This window comes from Ctenocephalides felis, unplaced genomic scaffold (assembly GCF_003426905.1).
Source record: "Ctenocephalides felis isolate EL2017-DRISC unplaced genomic scaffold, ASM342690v1 CF-g0.4_SCAFFOLD_03573, whole genome shotgun sequence".
Classification (NCBI taxonomy): domain Eukaryota; kingdom Metazoa; phylum Arthropoda; class Insecta; order Siphonaptera; family Pulicidae; genus Ctenocephalides; species Ctenocephalides felis.
This window is the reverse complement of record NW_020539727.1, coordinates 18,765,374-18,787,534: the sequence shown is the minus strand read 5'-3', so window position 1 is coordinate 18,787,534 and position 22,161 is coordinate 18,765,374. Positions and strand designations below refer to the sequence as shown.

General features: G+C 29.5%; 1 protein-coding gene across 1 annotated transcript in view; it reads right to left on the bottom strand.

Annotated features, from left to right (window-relative positions):
* The window catches only part of LOC113389711, a 34,215-nt gene that overhangs the window by 6,974 nt on the left and 5,080 nt on the right, over nt 1–22,161 (bottom strand). Inside the window, exons 4-14 of the mRNA XM_026626725.1 lie at nt 21,657–21,794; nt 19,086–19,377; nt 17,790–17,997; nt 15,573–15,823; nt 13,500–13,709; nt 10,352–10,609; nt 5,531–5,809; nt 3,107–3,339; nt 2,917–3,048; nt 2,679–2,847; nt 245–405 (exon numbers count right to left, since the gene is read on the bottom strand). Coding sequence (XP_026482510.1) covers nt 245–405; nt 2,679–2,847; nt 2,917–3,048; nt 3,107–3,339; nt 5,531–5,809; nt 10,352–10,609; nt 13,500–13,709; nt 15,573–15,823; nt 17,790–17,997; nt 19,086–19,377; nt 21,657–21,794 — 2,331 coding nt within the window. The remainder of the gene's footprint in view (nt 1–244; nt 406–2,678; nt 2,848–2,916; nt 3,049–3,106; nt 3,340–5,530; nt 5,810–10,351; nt 10,610–13,499; nt 13,710–15,572; nt 15,824–17,789; nt 17,998–19,085; nt 19,378–21,656; nt 21,795–22,161) is intronic.

The window sequence follows — 22,161 nt, the reverse complement described above, 5'->3', positions numbered from 1 at the left end:
GAAATGAAATGACGATTGTTAATGTTTTGGAGATAAATTGATTTATGATTTACATTTGCTCAGATATAACAAGATAGCAAAAATAATAAAAGTTTCAGTATTTGTAATAATATATTTGAAAACGTTTAAAATTTCTCGAATATTTCATTACGGTACGGAAAGTTTCGGCAATTTGCCTTAAGGCACGATGCCATACACCACTAGTTTTAATTATTTTGTACCAATTAGTCTTAAATTATCTTACCCTGTATTTTGTGGTATCTCAGCAGCTGAAACAGCCTTATCATCCATTTGTGTTTTGAGCTGATGTGTACTCGGTACATTGCCTCCAAATTGTTTTATTTGTGGAGCATCAGGACTTGTGCAAGCCTCCTTGGTGAAGACTTCTTCGTTAAAATAAACCTCCTAGAGATAAGAAACATCAATTATTATATTATATTTTATTTTATTTATTATTATATTAAGTATTATATTTTATTTTCTGAATAGTTTATACTTCTTTATAAATATCTATATACTAAAACATTTATTCATAAATCCACTTATAATTTATAATACTGCATTTTCTATTCATAATAATTCATAATACAATCATTCAGGAATTGTTATTCCAATCGACAATAGTTTTATTATTAGATACAAATTTTTATGAAATTAAGGTAAATTACATCTAATTTTAAAAATAAATATTGATTTTGTTCAATAAAATGCAAAAGTTCAAGTGTGAAACACGCTTTACAACGCTAAAGCTTCCACCACACTCAACCGGCTTCATATAAACCCATAAACAATTGTTATATATAAAATGTGAAGTGTGCGTGCGGCTTTAGGCTAAAGCTTGTAACACACTGTGCAATTAAAATAACAGAAAAAATAGAAATTATATTTTGTCAGGAAAATTTATATATTGAAATTTTGTCAAGGATTATAATGAAGTGTTTATAAAATTTTTTAGTTAATTTAATCTGCAATCTCCTAACAGTGTCCCGCAACAAGTTTTTGAAGAATTTAACAAAATTTCAAAAAATGTCCCCACAGAATCCATATACTAAAAATTCTTTCAATATATTATATAAGGAATTGTTTACACTAGTCTTGTACAAAACTTTCCAAGGGACTTTAGTACACTATCTATACAGAACTTTAGTAAATTTTATTTGCAATCTGCTAAGCTAAACAAGAAGTTTAGTTTGTTATTATTTAGTTTAGTTTGTGTCTTGAAACAAGTTTTTGAGTAATTTAACAAAATCTGAAAAAATGTCCTGACAAAATCCACATATTGTAAATTGTCACAATATGTAAAGGCATGTTTACAATAGAATTATACAAAATTTTGCAGAGGACATTAGTAAACTATTTATACAGGATTTAAGTAAATTTTATCATTTCGTTAAGATAAACAAAAACTAATGTCTCGGAACAAGTTCTTGAGTAATTTAACAAAATCTGAAAAATGTCCCTACAAATTCATATATTGTATAATATATTAGGCCATGGCCATGTTCACACTTTTATACAAAATTTTGCATAAGACTTTAGTAAACTATTTATACAGATTTTAAGTAAATTGTATCTACATTTTGTTAAGATAAACAAAAAAGAGTGCTCCAGACAAAAATTTCGAGTAATTTAACAAAATGAGGAAGAATGTCCCTACAAATTCATATATTGTATAATATATTAGGCCATGGCCATGTTCACACTTTTATACAAAATTTTGCATAAGACTTCAGTAAACTGTTTATACAGAATTTAAGTAAATTGCATCTACATTTTGGTAAGATAAACAAAAAAGAGTGCTCCGGACAAAAATTTCGAGTAATTTAACAAAATCTGAAAAAATATCCTTACCAAATCCACATATTGTAAATTATCACAATATGTAAGGGCATGTTTGCAATAGAATTATACAAAATTTTGCAGAGGACATTAGTAAACTATTTATACAGATTTTAAGTAAATTGTATCTACATTTTGGTAAGATAAACAAAAAAGAGTGCCCCGGACAAAATTTTCGGGTAATTTAACAAAATTTAAAAAAAAACGTCCCCACAAATTCCACATACCAACATGTAAGGCTATGTTCGCATTAGTTTTATACAAAACTTTCTACAGGACTTTACTAAACTATTTATACAGAAGTTTAGTAAATTTTATCTACAATCTGCTAAACTAATTCAAAAAGAGTGCACCAGACAAAATTTCTGTATTATTTAACAAAATGTCCCGACAAAATTCGTATATTAAACATTCTTACGATGTATTAGGTCGAGTATACACTAGTTTTATACAAAACTTTCTACAGGACTTTAGTAAACTATTTATACAGAATTTTAGTAAATATTATATAGTTTCAACAAAGCTAAACAAAAAACAATATCCCGGACCAACTTTTCCCATAATTTACTAAAACGTAAAAAAAAATTCCCTTATTCATTAGGCTTGGTTCCTTGACCTTATAATGCAAAGGACAGAACTATTGGTAGCACACTTATTCTATTCAATCAATCAATCAGGAAATGTTACTAAAATTGTGATTACCCACACTAGAAAGAATTACCATTGAGTAATCTTTCTAAATAAACCATATATTATAACATACCAATTACTAAATGTCTTCACTAAGACAGATTGTAATTTAAATGGTAAAAAAGAAAAAAAATGTGATTACTCTTTACCTCGTTGTCTGATTTTGTGCTCAACAAGTACTTCTGATCATATTGCTCGTACCAGGCCAATTTACCAGCTACCCCTTTTGTATAGGCATCCAAACCACGTACCAGATCTGCAATACCACCACCACGTCGATGACGCTTCAGTAATCCCTTTGTAGGTTTTACAGAAACACTAGAATGGAAAATAAAGAGTTACTAAAATAGTAGTAATAGTAATACCAAATAAAATAAAAATAGTTACTCGAATTCATCAGGATCCAACGCAACTTTCCCTGTAAGATCACAAGCTCTGTCTAATGAATTTTTGTCTACGAAGGACATACCGCGTTGGACACGCCTTGAAGGTATTCTAGGACTTCTTTGCAACTTGGAACTAAAACAAAACAATTCAGTACATCCAATTTTTGGTAACAATTATCCTTTACCCTTACTTGTGGTCATAGTAGTCCTTTATTTTATCAGCGCCTCCGCAAATCCTTCTGCCTCTGCTAAATCCTTTAAACGAGCCCAATTCAGGTTCACTCTCAGCCAACTTTTCGTGCCTTCTTCTGTTCCTAAATTGTTGTCTTTTAGAATCTTGTGACGAAATCTCTGATGAAATATCAGTTGTTGCACGTAATGGTGATGGGATTGGTGATTCTATGTTGGATCCTGGTGGTAAAACCTAATACAAAATAAAAGGATTTTGAATTTGATATTTGATTATTTAGTAGCAATAAATAGAAAATTTTTAGGGTTTTTGTCAAATAACTCACAAATTTTATATGAAAACACCATTTTTGGTTAAATAAGGTGAAAGTAGATAAAATTTGCAATATTTTCTAGGGAACACTTCTATACACTTCGATATAAAAGTTTTGAATAAAACGACTTTGAATTCGATATTTCATTCTAAAACAATAAATATAGAAAATTCATTTTTTTTTTATTTTTGTCAAATAATTCCGAAACCTTATATAAAATCATCCTTTTTGAGTGGAATAGAGTGAAACTAGATAAAATTTACTACGATTCCATGCCAACAGTTATATACACTCCGATATAAAAGTTTTGAATAAAACGACTTTGAATTCGATTTTTCCTTCTTATTTTTTCATTACCGATTGTGTTATTTCATGTTTTCTATATGAATGTGCAAATTAATGTTGCATTTTTAGTGAAAGAGTTAAAACAACAAATCGTGATTAATACAGTTCGATGGCAAATTGAAAGTATTATATAACTGACTTTTTGAATTTCTAAAATATCTCAAAGCATTCTCGAGATATTGCATTTTTAAACATTGCGATTTCGCAGGATCCATATTGATTTTTCACAACTTATAAAATTTGCAAAGTGTAAAAATGCAATTTAATAAAAACTATTGCTGATATTTCGGTGATTCAAAAAGTTATTCTAAAAACATTTTTAATTTGCCATCGAATAGAAATACTCTTGATTTCCAATTTTTACTAATTCATCGAGAATATACATTAGGCATAAATAAATATTCAGGATTTGGAGAAATAGTTAACAATGCAAGTCGATGCTATATTAATAGTCAGTTAATATATTTTTAAAGTTAATTTATTATTACCGATTGTGTTATTTGATGCTTTCTATGTGAGTACGCCAATTAATGTTGCGTTTTTAGTGAAGGAGTTAAAACAACAAATCGTGATTCATACAGTTCGATGGCAAATTAGAAGTATTATATAAAGGACTTTTTGAATTTCTAAAATATCTCAAAGCGTTCTCAAGATATTGCATTTTTAAACATTTCGATTTTGCAGGAACCATATTAATTTTTTACAACTTATAAAATTTGCAAAGTGTAAAAATGCAATTTTGTAAAAACTATTGCAGATATTTTGGTGATTCAAAAAGTTGTTCTAAGAACATTTTTAATTTGCCATCGAATAGTAATACCCTCGATTTCTAATTTTCACAAGTTCGCCAAGAATATATTATTATTTTTAGAACAACTTGAAATTGAAATTTTGATAAATTCAATGGAAAATTCAGGACATTTTTCTACATTTTTTTTAAATATCTCGGAAATTTTGTATTGAAAACATCATTTTTTATTAGTACAGCAGAAACTAGGTAAAATTTACTACATTTCCTAGAAAACAATTTTATACACTCCTATATAAAAGTTTTGAATAAAACGACTTTGAATTCGATATTTCATTCTTTAACAATAAATAGAACATTCGGGACATTTTTTTAATTTATTTAATTTATAATTTATAAAACTATAAAATATATATATATACTTTTGATTGCAATTTTAAAGTATACCGAGTTGGTGTAGGGACTGTATGTTAGAAATATTTTTAGATTATTTAATTTTGAACGGATTTGTAAAATATTATAATAATTTTGCATGAAGGGTTTAAAAGTTACAAGAGATTCAATAAATAAATGCACAAATTAAGTGTACATACTACTGTACTGAAACAAAGCACCGGTAAGAATTATCTCGTGATTAGTTAGCGTTAAATTAAAAAAAAAAAACGTTTTTAAAGTTTTTTTCTAGACAATTTTGTTCTGAGAGTTTCAACTTTTTATATACGTTATTATAGATAATTTTATCAGCTTTCTAATGATATATAATATTGAAAATATATTTAATTAAATTATAACAAAATAAATATAATTTTAAGCCAAAGCGTTGAAGCTAAAACATTTTGGAAGCCTTACGAAGATTTTAATTTCAAAGATTTTGTCAAATAACTCACAATTTTTATATGAAAGCACCCCTTTTCAGTTAGATAGCGTGAAACTAGATAAAATATACAATATTTCCTAGAAAACACTTTTATACACTCCGATATAAAAATTAAAGTAAAAAGTGTCAGATAAATTCGTACCTTGGATAAATTTCGTCGAGGTGACTGAGAGTCTGATAAATCTGGCAAAATTCTAGATCTCGTCTTGGATTTTGGCAAATCAGATGGCAAATCTGGTTTTCGTCGTCTTGATGATGAAGTAGATACATCAGGCGACAAATTTTGGGATTTATCCGAAGGTGTCTGAGATGTTTGTGTAACTGCTTCAACTTGTTTTGGAGTTTGCTGAGAATTTTTTCTCAAAACAGCAGATTCGGTTTGATGAGAGAACTCTTTTTGATGGGGCATGCTGTGCCTAACCTAAAGGATACATAAAAAATTATTACATCTTTTTATATTTTCCTTAAAACATTTTTGTAATTTTGGATTAAAAATTCAAAAAATTACCCAGGCTAAGCACAGTCTAAGCGCCACTCTGGTGCAAATGCTTACCCGAGTGCGTTCAGACTGTTTATGTACTGGAGCACTTTTCCGATTTTGTGAAAATTATTGAAAAATGTGAAAATGCCGCCAAGCTAAGCGCAGTGTAAGTGAAAATGTCACACAGAGTTATTTGTAAGTTTGAAATGTTAAATTTCAATTATTGGCCATGGATTTATAGTTGGAATTTTATCTTACATACTGATTTTTTTTATTCCAATTATATTTGTGGTCCTAAAATGTAACTCTTTCTGGTAAAAATATTGAAAAAATGTACTATTTAGATAAATATCTTATTGGTCCTAGATTCTGAGCTGGAATCACATTATTAGCCATGGATTTTTAGTTGTAATGTCATTGTTGGCCTTTGATTTCAAATTGAAATTAAATTTTCTTAAATTCTTTCTTAAATTTTTTTAAACTTTAAATAGTTTTTCTAAAAAATATCAAAATTAAATGTAATCTTGATAAAGATTATCGATCTGTGCCTTTGGCCACCAATTTTTAGCTGAAATTATATCATTGGTCTTGGATTTTTAGTTTAATTAACTAAATTAACATTTAGTTATCGTTTCTACGCATTTTTCTTTAGGCAACATATTGATCTCTAATTTATTTTATATCTTTAATAACTTTTAGACCATTTAATCTAAACGAATGTTTATTTCGGGAAATGTGTTTATAATTAAACGATCTACAATATTATCTAACGCGCTATAACGAACTATACTGAAAAACTCTTTATAAAAATTATTACCATCAAACGCTCATTTATCCATTATACTTGAGATAAGCAATGAGATGTTCTTTTACAATTAAATAAATAATTTTACATGAATGTTGTTAGAAAAAGGGGCCACATAAAGCAGTGATGGCCATCTTAGAAAAAATTTAAAAAAGGGGCCACATAAAGCAGTGATGGCCAACTTAGAAAAAATTAGAAAAAGGGGCCACATAAAGCAGTGATGGCCAACTTAGAAAAAATTAAAAAAAGGAGCCACATAAAGCAGTGATGGCCAACATGGAAAAAATTAGAAAAAGGGGCCACATAAAGCAGTGATGGCCAACTTAGAAAAAATTAGAAAAAGGGGCCACATAAAGCAGTGATGGCCAACATGGAAAAAATTAAAAAAAGGGGCCAGATAAAGCAGTGATGGCCAACATGGAAAAAATTAGAAAAAGGGGCCACTTAAAGCGATGATGGCCAACTTAGAAAAAAATAGAAAAAGGGGCCAGATAAAGCAGTGATGGCCAACTTAGAAAAAAATAGAAAAAGGGGCCACATAAAGCAGTGATGGCCAACTTAGAAAAAATTAGAAAAAGGGGCCAGATAAAGCAGTGATGGCCAACTTAGAAAAAAATAGAAAAAGGGACCACATAAAGCAGTGATGGCCAACATGGAAAAAATTAGAAAAAGGGGCCACATAAAGCAGTGATGGCCAACTTAGAAAAAAATAGAAAAAGGGGCCAGATAAAGCAGTGATGGCCAACTTAGAAAAAAATAGAAAAAGGGACCACATAAAGCAGTAATGGCCAACATGGAAAAAATTAGAAAAAGGGGCCAGATAAAGCAGTGATGGCCAACTTAGAAAAAATTAGAAAAAGGGGCCACATAAAGCAGTGATGGCCAACTTAGAAAAAATTAGAAAAAGGGGCCACATAAAGCAGTGATGGCCATCTTAGAAAAAATTAAAAAAAGGAGCCACATAAAGCAGTGATGGCCATCTTAGAAAAATTAAAAAAAGGGGCCACATAAAACAGTGATGGCCAACTTAGAAAAAATTAAAAAAAGGGGCCACATAAAGCAGTGATGGCCAACATGGAAAAAATTTAAAAAAGGGGCCACATAAAGCAGTGGTGGCCATCTTAGAAAAAATTAAAAAAGGGGCCACATAAAACAGTGATGGCCAACTTAGAAAAATTTAAAAAAGGGGCCACATAAAGCAGTGATGGCCAACATGGAAAAAATTAAAAAAGGGGCCACAAAAAGCAGTGATGGCCAACATGGGAAAAATTAAAAAAGGGGGCCACGTAAAGCAGTGATGGCCAACTTAGAAAAAATTAGAAAAAGGGGCCACATAAAACAGTGATTTATTCAGATAAATATTAATATCACATGTTACCAGCTATATTTTATAAATTTTGATATTTGTGAATAAAATAAATATATTAAAGAATAACATATTAAAATTACAAAATTCTAATACAAGCAGTATGGCTTGGAGATTTTTTTTTAACAAGGTATATATATATAGATGTATGGTAGATGTACTCGTGGTTTTTGGAGCAGATAAGATTCAATATCTCAAATTGTGTGATAAATTTCAGCAATTTTAATTTATGCAGTTAAAATAGATATATTGATAAATAAGATATTAAATTTAAAAGGTTCTAATACAAAGGGATTGGCTTAGAGATTTCTTTTCCCAAAGCCCTTTGAACAGTACTGGTTATCGTGGATGCACTCGTGGTACTTTTTTCAGATAAATTTACATATCTAATAATGTGAGACATATTTTACTAAATTTAATGCTTCTGAATAAAATAGATATATTAAAGATTACAATATTAAAATTACAAAATTCTAATATAAGGAGTTTGACTTACAGAAATTTTTAAAAAAAGTTGTTCGTGTACTACTGAAATCATTGAACCAAGGAATGAGACTTGTGGTACTTTATATAGATAAATTTATATACATACTATATATATATTAGGGTGGTCCTTAAAATGGTCATTTTCGAATTTCCTTGCTCCCAGGGGCTCAAATGGTTCCAAATTGATAAAAAACAATTCTCTGAAAGTTTTAGCTCTTAATATTAAAGTTTAGATAGAGCGCAATTCAATCAAACTTTGTATGGAAAGAGCATGGAAAATTTTTTGAAAATTTAAAAAAAATGTTTTAGGTATAACTTAGCGACAAATGAATGAGTTTCATTTAATCATTTGTTCGCTAAATTACATCTAAAAAACATTTTTGAAATTTTTGAAAATTTTTTCATGCTATTTCCATACAAAACTTTGATTGAATTGCGCTCTATCTAAACGTTAATATTAAGAGCTAAAACTTTCAGAAAATCGTTTTTTATCTATTTGGAACCATTTGAGCCCCTGGGAGCAAGGAAATTCGAAAATGACCATTTTAAGGACCACCCTAATATATATAATATATATATATATATATATAAATATAAAAATAAATTTATATAAATATATATATATATATATAAATGCTTATATATATATATATATATATATATATATATATATATAAGCATTTATATTTAGATTTTTTGTAATTATTCAAAATAAGTAACAAAATTGCTTTTAAGATAAATGTATTTAAAATTCAGAAATGAAAATTAATAAAAGTATAATCAAAAATTTAGAAAAGTAAGAAGTGTTTCTAGTAAGAAATTCCAGTTTTTATTAAGTGTTGTATATAATAATTTAGTAGCAATTTTTGTTATTTGTTATCGTTAGTTCATAAGTTTGTAATATGTATATGTATTACTATTATATTGCCAAATAAAATTATTATGTATCAAATAAATTCAATTACTTTACATTATTTGTTAAATAAAATTGAAGTAAAATTTATAATTTGTTAGTGTTTAATTTCAAAGTTAAATCTATTGTAAGCTAGAAAAATTTAAATTTTAGTCAAGATAGAGATATGTTTGTTTCTTGATTTTGAGCTAAAATTGCGCACTTGACCATGGATTTTCAGTTGGAATTAAATCTTTGACAAAGGATTTCTATTTGGAACCATATTTTTTGGCTATAAAATTCTAGTTGGAATTATAATTTTGACCACAAAATTCTGGATTTTTGTGGGAATTATGGGATAAAAAATTGTTACATCTTTTTTTATTTCCCTTAAAATATTTTTGTAATTTTGTATTAAAAATTTAAAAAAATCACCCAGGCTAAGCACAGTCTAAGCGCCACTCTGGTACAAATGTTTACCCAAGTGCGTTTAGACTGTGTATGTACTGGAGCACTTTTCCAATTTTGTGAAAACTATTGAAAAATGTGAAAATGCCGCCGAGCTAAGCACAGTATAAGTGAAAATGTCGCACAGAATTATTTGCAAATGCGTTTAGACTGTGACTATACGGGAGCACTTTTTCAATTTAGTATAAATTAGGCAACTATTTTTTTTTAAATTGAATTCGAAATGAAATGACGATTGTTAATGTTCTGAAGAAAAATTGATTTATGATTTACATTTGATTTGCACAGTTATAACAAGATAGAAAACATAATGAGAGTTACAGTATTTGTAATAATATATTTGAGAACGTTTAAAATTTCTCGAATATTTCATTACGGTACGGGAAGTTCCAGCAATTTGCCTTGAGACACAATGCCATACACCACTAGTTTTCCAATATTCATCCCTATCTTCTCTCTACTTACCTTGACAAATCCCCTATTAGCATCATCCATTACAAGTCGTCCATCGACATCGCTCTTGCTCTCCTTGCACTTAACAGCACTATCCTGGTGTGTAAACATTACCAGACCAACATTGTCCATACCAGCAGACACTGATTTACCATCAGCATCAAAATTGGACAAACCTTGTGCTGGTAATTCTGTTGGTGGTATGCTCAAGTTTGGCATACACTGGATGACCAGAGTGTTCCTGATGTCGACTGCTGGTAAAGCTTGCACCTGAGGGGAAATGACTAATTTAGGGTTAATAGTAATAGATATATAATCTTATATATAAAAATAAAGCTCTCGATATAAAATGATCCAGTAAAACTCGAAAACGGCTAAACCGATTTGGCCAGTCAGTCTTGAATGAGTGAGTGATAATTAGTAGGTTGTCGGAAAGGTGAGATATTATTTCAAAATCGCGTAGAAACTTTACTTTTTAATTTGAAAATTTTTGTAGAAGCGTAATTTAAATAAAACAATGGGCGGTGGCTAATACGTCAAATGTCAAACGTTTTTGACAGTTCAATTACGTTTAATAGGATGTTTTACGTGAATGTTAGTTAATTATGATTAAATTGTAGTGAGTAGTTTTGTTTGTAGTTTTATTTATATACGTCAAACGTTAGTAAACGTTTCGACGTAAAAAAATTGACGGCTTAAAATATATTATAAAAATATAAAGCGTCGTAATACAGTTATGAAATTATAGTATGTTATTTCTTAATATGTGTACTGAATTATAAAAATATAAAATCAAATATGTTTCTAACAAAAGAAACCAAAAATTGCAATGCACATTTGCATGTTCTATTTTTATTAGTTGCGCAACGACGGTTGGATATGATATGAGAAGTACTTTTGAAAAATGTTTTAAAAATATACAATATTATACTAGAGCTATGAAAATTTAATACGTTATTACCTAATATATGAACTCAATTATAAAAATATAAAATCACACATGTTTCTAACAAAAAAAGCTATAAATGTGCAATTTTGTAAACAAATGCACTCTTGCAATAGTTGCAAGTCCACGGTTTGATAAGTATTTTGAAAAATATTTAAAAATATAAAACGTTATACTAGAGTTACAAAATTTTTGTATGTTATTTCTTAATATGTGTACTAAATTATAAAAATATAAAATCACACATGTTTCTTACAAAAATAGCTATAAATTTGCAATTTAGTAAAATAGGAGAGCAAGTGTTACTACACTCTCAACAATATCAACTTTTTTGAAATGTTAATATAAAAATGCACTTTTTGTCATATTTTTCTCAAACACGGTGCTCTGAACGATCTCATTTGTATAATTATATACTCATTGGTATTTATTAAACATTTTCTAGGTTATATTATTTTTTATTTATGTTATTTAAATTCAGAACCTAAATTTGTTATCGATCAAATGGACATTTTGTCGAATAACATTTTCCCAATTATAATTTCGCAGAATTTATCGAAAAATAGATAGTAATATATGAAGGTCCGGGGTTAAAAAGGTCCACCACCGATGTGTCAAAAACCAGTAAAGTTTAGCACTGTTCAACAACAATATTTGAAAGTAGAGGGTAAAAGATGTATAAGCAGCTATAACCTTGATTCTTATGACTTTGCTATCGGGAGATAAAGGGTAATCTTTGAAAATCCATTACGAAAGTATTTCCTTTTGTTGTTAGTTTTTTGGGTTGTGAGCACTGTGATTTAATTCACGAGACCTTATTATAAATTTTAACTATACGCTATTTAATTGTTTTATAAATGTAATGTTAATTTTGAGTGAGATTCAACAGTTTTCTTTATATAACCACTTTAAAAACTTACATCTGTGTGGGGCCAAAAGAACCAACTGAACATTGACTAAAAAAGACTTGGATTGAATTATACCATATTTTTGTATGTATAAATCTTCCGTTTGATTGTATTAACAAAATGTGGACAAATGAATATTGTTACTATAAATTATATAATTCTTTATTATACAAGTAGGCTTTGGGGTTTATTGTGTTTATAATACCTCATTGTCTGTACCATTCAAACAACACATTCTTACACTCTTAAAATAAAGTATTCTTTTTTTCATCTCTAGAAATTGTTAACTTCCCGTAGGGTAAGTTATAAAAATCGCAAAAAAATCGAAAATGAAATTTTTTACATTTCTCGACGTTTTGAAGGTTTCTGAACATTTTGGCATACTTTAGAAAAAATGGATGTATGTGTGTGTGTGTGTGTGTGTGTGTGCGTGTATGTATGTGTGTGCGGATACAAATTTTCGTCGACGATTTCGGGAACACGGATGAAGCAATTTGAATAATTCAAAAAACATTCGATTCGTATTGATAAGGAGACGTGCTGATTAGTTTTTGGCGGAGGCAGATCTAGTCGTTCCGAAGATATAGGGCAAAAAGTGCCAAAAACGGTACCTCAGTTTTTAAGAGAACGGAGCGTCCGATTTGAATAATTCAAAAAACGTTTTACTTGTATTGACAAGATGAAGAATTGATCAAATTTTCATGAAGGCAGATCTAGCGGTTTCGGAGATCTGACAAAAAAAGTAAAAAAAAATGCCATTTGACGGTCAAAAATGATCATTAGACATATGCACATCAAATTATCAGATATTTTATAGAAATTTTAACAATAAGTATAAATTTTGTTTACATTACTATGGGTTCCGTACCAATGTTTATCCGTTAGACAGCGACGCGGCGCTTACGCGCTTTATATTTTGTCTCTATGCAGTTAAAGCAGTACGATGGCTTTGAAAGAAAGTTCAGATCTTCCAAAATATGTCAAAATAAAGAAAACAGTTCTTTTTCAAAAAAAAAAATTTTTTAATTTGTTTTTTTTTAAATTTTTTTTTCAAAAAAAGTAATTTTTTGTCCAATTTATAGTTTCTCAAAAATCTTATTTTTTCAAAATAATTTTTTTTCAAAAATGTTAATCGTTTTTAAAAAATTAATAATTTTTGGTACGGGAAGTTCCAGCAATTTGCCTTAAGGCACGATGCTTTAATTGCCTTAAGACAGAATTCCACTTACAGCTAGTTTAGATATACATTACTTAGCAAAACAACGTTTGCCGGGTCAGCTAGTATATGATAAAAATATATAAATACCTGCATTTGTTTACCATGCGTGGTATCTTTTCTCAAATTTCTGTCTGTGTCGATGGAAACAACCATGGGACGTTCTTGTTTCAAATTGAAATCTTCGGGAATCCTCACGACGCTGTCTTCTATATTAACGACTGACAAAAACTTTTTTTTCAAGCCTCCAAAAAACGATCTGGAATTGGCGACTGTTCTTGGAATCACTTCACGCATCCCCTAAAAAACAATAAATTACAATTTATTTATTTATTTATTTATTCATAAGCAAGCCATAATCAATAATAATAGATATTATTTAAGGCTCTTATCAAGCTTATTCATAATCTATAATATAAAAATGAATCGCAAAATGTGTTGAGCGCATAACTCAACGACGCCTGTACCAATTTGGCCAATACTTTTTTTAAAATGTTCGTTGAAGTCCAAGGATGGTTCTTATGGCGAGAAAAATCGAATAATCGTCGGGAAAACCCTAAAAACAGCCCTTTTCTTTTTCTCATACAAACGTTTTCTAACTAAAACGTAGAATCAATTTGAGCTCTGTTGCTATTATATAAAGTTCATATTAAATTACAAGCACTCACTGTATACTCCTTCTAAACGATTATTCGGACTTTGATAAATCTTTCTGAAGTTTGTTAAGAAAATTTTCAATGATGTATGTGATTAAAAAATCCTGGTATGTATGAACAATATTGTAGAAATAAATGGAAAAAATTGCAAAAAACGGCATGCCATTGTTTGCATTGAAAACAAATAAAAACTATCATCTGCCAAAAATTTCAATTTACTTATAAACCTAGACAATATTAGAATATGTATAATAAATTTATGATTATGAATAAGAAAAATGAAATGTCTACATTATTATTGCCAAAAAGCAGCTGAGATGTGCCAGAAATGAAAATAATATAAAATACAGTATATGTATGGCAGATTGAATGATACACATATGAACAGGATATGACAAATCAATTCACTTAAAATATGGAATTAAGTGGTAATCAGGGCCGGTTCTACCTTTAATGCAATGCATGCGAAAAATACGAGCGCACGCCTTAGGGGGCCCCAACACAAGATTCGGATATTAAATTTCCAATATCGTTTTTTTTTTTCAATATATAATTTCTTTGCAAAGATAATTTCTTTTACAAATCTTTCCACAATATTTTTAAAATTCGTAAAAATTTCACTTTATAACAACAAATGGGACAGTAAAGATGAATACATACAATTCGGCCCTCACGATATCGATTAGGAGAAGTTTAAGATGCACTTTTGGATATTTAAATAATAAAAAAATTAATTAATTTAATCCAGTGTTATGTTATGGTTATGGTTATGTTATACCGTTTAAAAGACTTCAATTTCCAATATAGTGTGGGAATTGAGATTCATCATTTTATTTAAAGCAGTTCTACATTTTACATCGCTCATATTATAAATGTATATGCAATTTTGGCGTGAAGAGCAATTTAAAAAACAATAATTATTATTTTTAGGTAAACGGTGAATATTAGTATAGGATATTAAAAAATTGTAGACGTGAGTACAGGACAACGTCTGTCGGGTCATCTATCATTAATATATATGAGAAATAAGAGAGGCCCTAAAATTGATCCTTGGGGCACACCCAATGTACTTGTCAATTTATCCGAAAATATTTGCTCGTGATCATTATTTAAGTAAACGCTTTGTGTTCGATTAGACAGGTAAGATTTAAATAGTTTAAGCAAACGTCCGCGAATTCCACAATTTCCTAATTTGTCAAGAAGTCTTTGATGAGAAATACTATCAAAAGCTTTAGATAAATCGCAAAATATTGCAGTACAATACGTGGCTTCTTCGAAGGAGTCAATGCAGAATTTATTAAAATAAAAATTTATTTTAATTTTTTTGCAGAAATATTTGAGAATTTTTAAACGTTTTCAAATATATTATTACAAATACTGTAACTTTCATTATTTTTGCTATCTTGTTTTTGTTTTGAGCAAATCAAATGTAAATCAGAAATCATAAATCAATTTATCTCCAGAACATTAATAATCGTCATTTCATTTCGAATTCAATTTCACTTACTTGTTCATTGATCAAATACTGTTTGGTTCGTTGAACTGGTAATTTAGGAGCACTATTTCCAACGACTTGCAAATGATTCTCTGCAACTTTTCTGGTGGACAACTGGTTGTGTGATGTTAAAGACAAATTGGTGGTGTTACTATGATTTCTTCGGCGTGGACTTGGTGCAACACTATTGCTATTGGTCCTCCAACGTTCTGAAGAAAATTTCGGAGGTAGACGGGATGGTCTTGGAGGCGAAGGACTGGTTTCTGCAAAAATAGTAATAAACATCTAGTACTACCTGGATGTAGGGAATGCAATACCCGATTTTTCGGCGGTATTTTTACCGGTATTTACCCCATAAATACCGGTATTTTCGGTATTTTTACATAAGCGCTATTTGATACATAATACACTAAAGTTTAAATTACTCGAAACAAAATTATCTTTAAATTCCATAATGGCATAAACAGCTATATCTTCAAGTGATTCTATATGATAAACAAATGTCAAATATTATCTCAACTCGTCATTAAACTGAATATTTATTGCTTTCCAAAGAGCTTCATATCGTGTTACAATAAATAGAATTGGACTGATAAATAATGATGTTCGTTTGTGACATTTGCGCCAAAATATTTTATATCATACAGATTACCCTTGCGTAATCTTTATTTTTGTCTAGCTTTATACATAATAATTATGATAATTACTAAATATTTTTGCTTCTTATTACAATTATAAAATATTATTTTTCGAAAACGTTTTGAAATTTGAAAATACTATAGAATCATCACATTGTTAACTTCCAGTAGGGTAAATTATAGTAATCGCAAAAAAATCGAAAATGAAAATTTTTATATATCTTTACGTTTCAGAGGTTTCTGAATATTTTGGCACACCTTAGAAAAAATGGATGTATGTGTGTGTGTGTGTGTGTGTGTGGGTGTGTGTGTGTGTATGTGTGTGTGTGTGCTTGTATGTATGTGTGTGCGGATACAAATTTTCGTCGACGATTTCGGGAACACGGATCAACCGATTTGAATAATTCAAAAAACTTTCGATTCGTATTGATAAGGAGACGTGCTGATTAGTTTTTGGCGAAGGCTGGTCTAGCCGTTCCGAAGATACGGGGCAAAAAGTGCCAAAAACGGTAACTCAGTTTTTAAGAGAACGGAGCGTCCGATTTGAATAATTCAAAAAACATTTCACTTGTATTGACAAGATAAAGAATCGATAAAATTTTCATGAAGGTAGATCTAGCGGTTTCGGAGATATGGAGGAAAAAGTAAAAAATTGAGCCATTTGGCGGTCAAAAATGATCATTAGACATATGCACATCAAATTATCACATATTTTAAAGAGATTTTAACAATAAGTATACATTTTGTTAACATTCCTATGGGTTCCGTACCAATGCTTATGCGTTAGACAGCGACGCGGCGCTTACGCGCTTTATATTTTGTCCCTATGCAGTTTAAGCAGTACGATTGCTTTGAAAAAAAGTTCAGATCTTCTACAATATGTCAAAATAAAGAAAAAAAAAATTTTTTTCAAAAAAAAAAATTAAAAAAAAAATGTTTTTTTAAAAAAAATTTTTTTTTCAAAAAAAAGTTATTTTTTGTCCAATTTATAGTTTCTCAAAAATCTTATTCTTTCAAAGTAATTTTTTTTCAAAAATGTTAATTGTTTTTAAAAGAAATAATAATTTTTGGTACGGGAAGTCCCAGCAATTTGCCTTAAGGCATGATGCCTTAATTGCCTTAAGACAGAATTCCACTTACAGCTAGTTTTATTAAAATATTGGAGATTATGCTAATTTAACACATCGGATACAGACAATACAGTTTATTATAATAATGTAATATGATTCTTTATGAGTTTTTGGTCTTTCTTACTCATAAGTTTGTTTTTGGTGTAAAGTACTCAATATACTCGATAGTGATAATGAATTAATTAAATTGGATATGCGTTTGTTAAATTATTATTTAAAAAAATATACTTATTGTTTTATTTTATTGTTTTTATTGTTTAGTTGAATATAGTTGTAGTTGTATATACATTTTTTTATATTTGTACTAGCAACTTTCAATTTTGTTTACGTTTGTTTAAGATAATAAAAATACCGGTAATTTACCCGTATTCCGGTTTTAAAATGAAAAATTACCAAAATACCGGTATTGAAATTTTCTATCGGTATTGCATTCCCTATCTGGATGTATCATTTACTACTACCTTGGTCGTTTTTGTTGGTTACAGGTACATTTGACGATTCCTTCAGCGCGCTTTCGAATTTGATCTCGGTTTCTGGAGCAATTATACGTTTTGTTAAAAACTTCATCAGTTCTGCAGCAGTACGAAGAGGTGATATCAGAGCTTGTTTTTGCGAAGCAGGATCAAGATCACCGGGTTCACGATTGTCGTCTCCTTGGGCTTTTTCAACCTAGGAACAAAAGGTTAAAAGAATTATAAACCAAACTAGTCGTGCCTTAAGGCAATTTGCTGAAACTTCCCGTACCGTAATGAAATATTCTAGAAATTGTAACTTTCATTATTTTATTTGCTATCTTGTTATATCTGAGCAAATCAAATTTAAATCATAAATCAATTTATCTCCAGAACATTAACAATCGTCATTTCATTTCGAATTCAATTTAAAAAAAAATAGTTGCCTAATTTACACAAAAGTAAAAAAGTGCTCCCGTATAGTCACAGTCTGAACGCATTTGCAAATAGTTCTGTGCGACATTTTCACTTATACTGTGCTTAGCTTGGCGGCATTTTCAGATTTTTCAAATGGTTTTCAACACAAAATTGAAAAAGCGCTCCAGTACATAAGCAGTCTAAACGCACTTGGGTAAACATTTGTACCAGAGTGCTTAGCCTGGATAATTTTTTGAATCTTTTTAATCCAAAATTACAAAAATATTTTATGGAGAATAAAAAAATAGTAAGTAATATTTTTTTATCCTCAAAAGCAATTGTTTTGTCAACACAAGCAGAGAGTTCTTTATATCATTCAAATCGGACGCTTAGTTCACTCAAAAACTGTCATTTTTTGCACATTTAGCTCTGTATCTTCGAAATGTCGGGACCTGTCTTTGCTGAAAACTAATCTCCCCTTCTTCCTGTCAATACGCATTGAATGTTTTTTGGATCATTCAAATCGGATGCTTCGATCTCACAAAAACTCGATTTGTATTTTGTGCACTCTTTGCTCCGTATCTCCGTAACGGCTGGACCTGCCTTCGCCAAAAACTAATCAGTACATCTCCCTATCAATAGGGATCGAATGGTAAATGAATCATTGAAATCAGTTGATCCGTGCACCCGAAAAATTGTATCCATACATACAAAACACACACACACGCACACACATTCATTTTTTCTGAGGTACGCCAAAATGTTCAGAAACCTTCAAAACGTCGAGAAATGCAAAAATTTTCATTTTGCGATTTTCGGCCCATTACTATAACTACCCTACGGCCGACTATAATAAGCAAACAAATTTTTAATCAATCCATTTATTACCTCGTCTCCTGCAGCAGCCTCATCAAAGTTCTCAAACTTCTTCGTAACAGCATAAGGCCTCGCAGTTTTATTGTTCCTATCAAAAAGGGCGTTGACTGCTTCGAAAGATTTGGAAACTTTTTCGGCGACATATTCGCTGTGTTTGTCTTCGTCCCAAATCGGAGGTGAAACTGCTCCGGGAGCAAGAGGTATTCCGGCTGCCGAACCTGCTCCGGTAGAGAGCCCGGAGCAGCCTTGAAGAGACGTTCCGGTTGTCACGTCGCGGCGAGAGGCGCTCCGGATAGTATCGAGCCTGGGAAAAGGATAATAGATAGAAAAAAATATAAATATATGTAAAGAATTCGTAAAATATATTATTACGAGTCCCAATAGTGTAACATGAACTATTTTTTGTAAGGGTCGTCTGTTACGCTAGACTAGAGTGTCGCCGGACTATGATGCAGGTGGTCTAAATGCTAATGCCATTCACAGTTCAAGTACTAAATGCATTAGTAACCTAAGATATTTTTAATTTTGATGTAATTTATCGGTCTGGACTGTCTATATCCGCGTCGATGATTTTATTTATGGGTCTGCAAAATGCCTTCAGATAATTTCCAGAAATCATTCTTCTCAGATATATTAAGTCCAAGAAATCATCCCCCGTATATGTACAAATTAATGTAACCCGCCTCTTACGGGCGGGGCTAATATTGTTAATTCCAATTTTTAATAATTTTTATTTAGTATAATTTTAGAGCTCAGTATAGAAACACCAACTATCTGATGCCATTATATTCATCATATTTTTTTATAATAAACATATTAATATCAAACGTCGCATTTTATTTAAATAATCACCAATCACGCCAAGAGTTCAATTATAGAACAAATTTAAAAGTGTAGTGGTTAGGATAAATAAATCGACAACACCCAGTTAGACGTCGAAGTAATTTTTTTAAGCTTCGCGCCTTAACAATATATATATATATATATATATATATATATATATATATATATATATTCATTTATTTTATTTATTTATTTAAATATATAGCCCACAGATTTCTTCCAAGAGGACTCAAAAATATAATTATTTTACATAATGAATAACAATTAAAATGTATACAAAATTACAATATATAGTTATTAACATAAAATGCTTAACATAAAATTACATATAATGCAGAATGTAACAATATTATTTATTTATATAATCAGATATTTGAAAAGAAAATAAAAAGATATATTGTGCAGATGGAGATTATTTGATTAGGTGAAGTGTTGTGAATATCTATTTCATTATTAATTAAGTTAAAATTAGAGGACATAAGTAAAATAGGCGAATTTAAAAGAGAATTAGATTTAAGAGTAGGATAATTGAAAAATAATTGTGAACGCGTAGATAGCCTTGGAACATTAAAGGATAGTTGGTTAAGAATAAGAGGACAGTCTATAGAATTTTTGCAAAGTTTAAATAAGAACAAAATTGTACAGATTAATCGACGTGAGGCAAGGAAAGGATTACCAAATTCTTTTAGTAAAGTGTACGTTCAGGGTAAATTTTATATGTTTTATAATAAAGATATTTCAGAAATTTTCGCTGAACCTTCTCTGTCGCATCAGAGTTGTTGATTTGATGAGGATACCAAATAATCAAACCATATTCTAATTTTGAACATACATTAGAATAGTACATGCAAAGAAGTGCATTGTTAGAATTGAATTGTTTACAATTTTTCAGTATCAAACCTAAAAATGTATGTGTTCTATTACAAATATCAGTTATATGTTCCGTGAAAAACAAACCAGAATCAAAGAGAACTCCTAAATCTGAAATTTCATTACATCTATCAATGCTGGTGTTAGAAATTTTATAATCAAAATGTATTGGAACGCGCTGATGTGAAAAACTAAGAATCTTGCACTTTGATATATTTAAATGTAATTTGTTAAAAGCACACCAAGAGTGGAAAGAGTCAAGTTGAGACTGTAATAATAAGCAGTCATCAATAGAATTTAATTTGAGATATAGTTTGAGATCATCTGCAAATAATAAATGTGGACAGCTAATAATATCAGATATGTCATTAATAAAAATAATAAATAGTAGTGGACCAAGAATTTATCCCTGAGGAACACCTCAAATATATATTAGGGTGGTCCTTAATATGAACATTTTCAAATTTCCTTGCTCCCAAGCGTCAAATGGTTCCAAATCGGTTTTAGCTCTTAATATTAACGTTTAGTTTAAATAGTGCGCAATTCAATCAAAATTCGTATGGAAATAGAATGGAAGAAATTTTGAAAATTAAAAAAAAAATTAAGTATAACTTAGCGACAAATGAATTAAAAGTGAACATTTTTTTCATGCTATTTCCAAACAAAACTTTGATTGAATTGCGCTCTATCTTAAAGACAATATTACGAGCTAAAACTTTCAGAGAATTGTTTTTTATCAATTTGAAAAACAAATTGAGCGCTTGAAAGCAAGGAAATTTGAAAATGTCCATATTAAGGACCACCCTAATATATATATATATATATAAATATATATTATATATATATATATATATATATATAGTTATTTACCTGACATGTCTTGGCGGTAAAATGGTTTCGAGTTCATATCTATCGTGTATAGGTAAGGAAGAGGAATCTTCAGAACTGTTGTCCTGTTTTGGACGTGGTTTTGCATACTGGACTTCTTTATCTTCGTATTTTGGTTTTCTAAATAAATAAATAAACTAGCTGTAAGTGGAATTCTGTCTTAAGGCAATTAGGGCATCGTGCCTTAAGGCAAATTGCTGGAACTTCCCGTACCAAAAATTATTATTTTTTTAAAAACGATTAACATTTTTGAAAAAAATTTACTTCGAAAAAATAAGATTTTTGAGAAACTATAAATTGGACAAAAAATTACTTTTTCTTGAAAAAAAAAAAATTTTTTTTAAATTTTTTAAAAAAAAATTTTTTTTTTTTAAATTTTTTTTTTTTAAAAAAAAAAATGTTTTCTTTATTTTGACATATTTTGGAAGATCTGAACTTGTTTTTCAAAGCAATCGTGCTGCTTTAACTGCATAGAGACAAAATATAA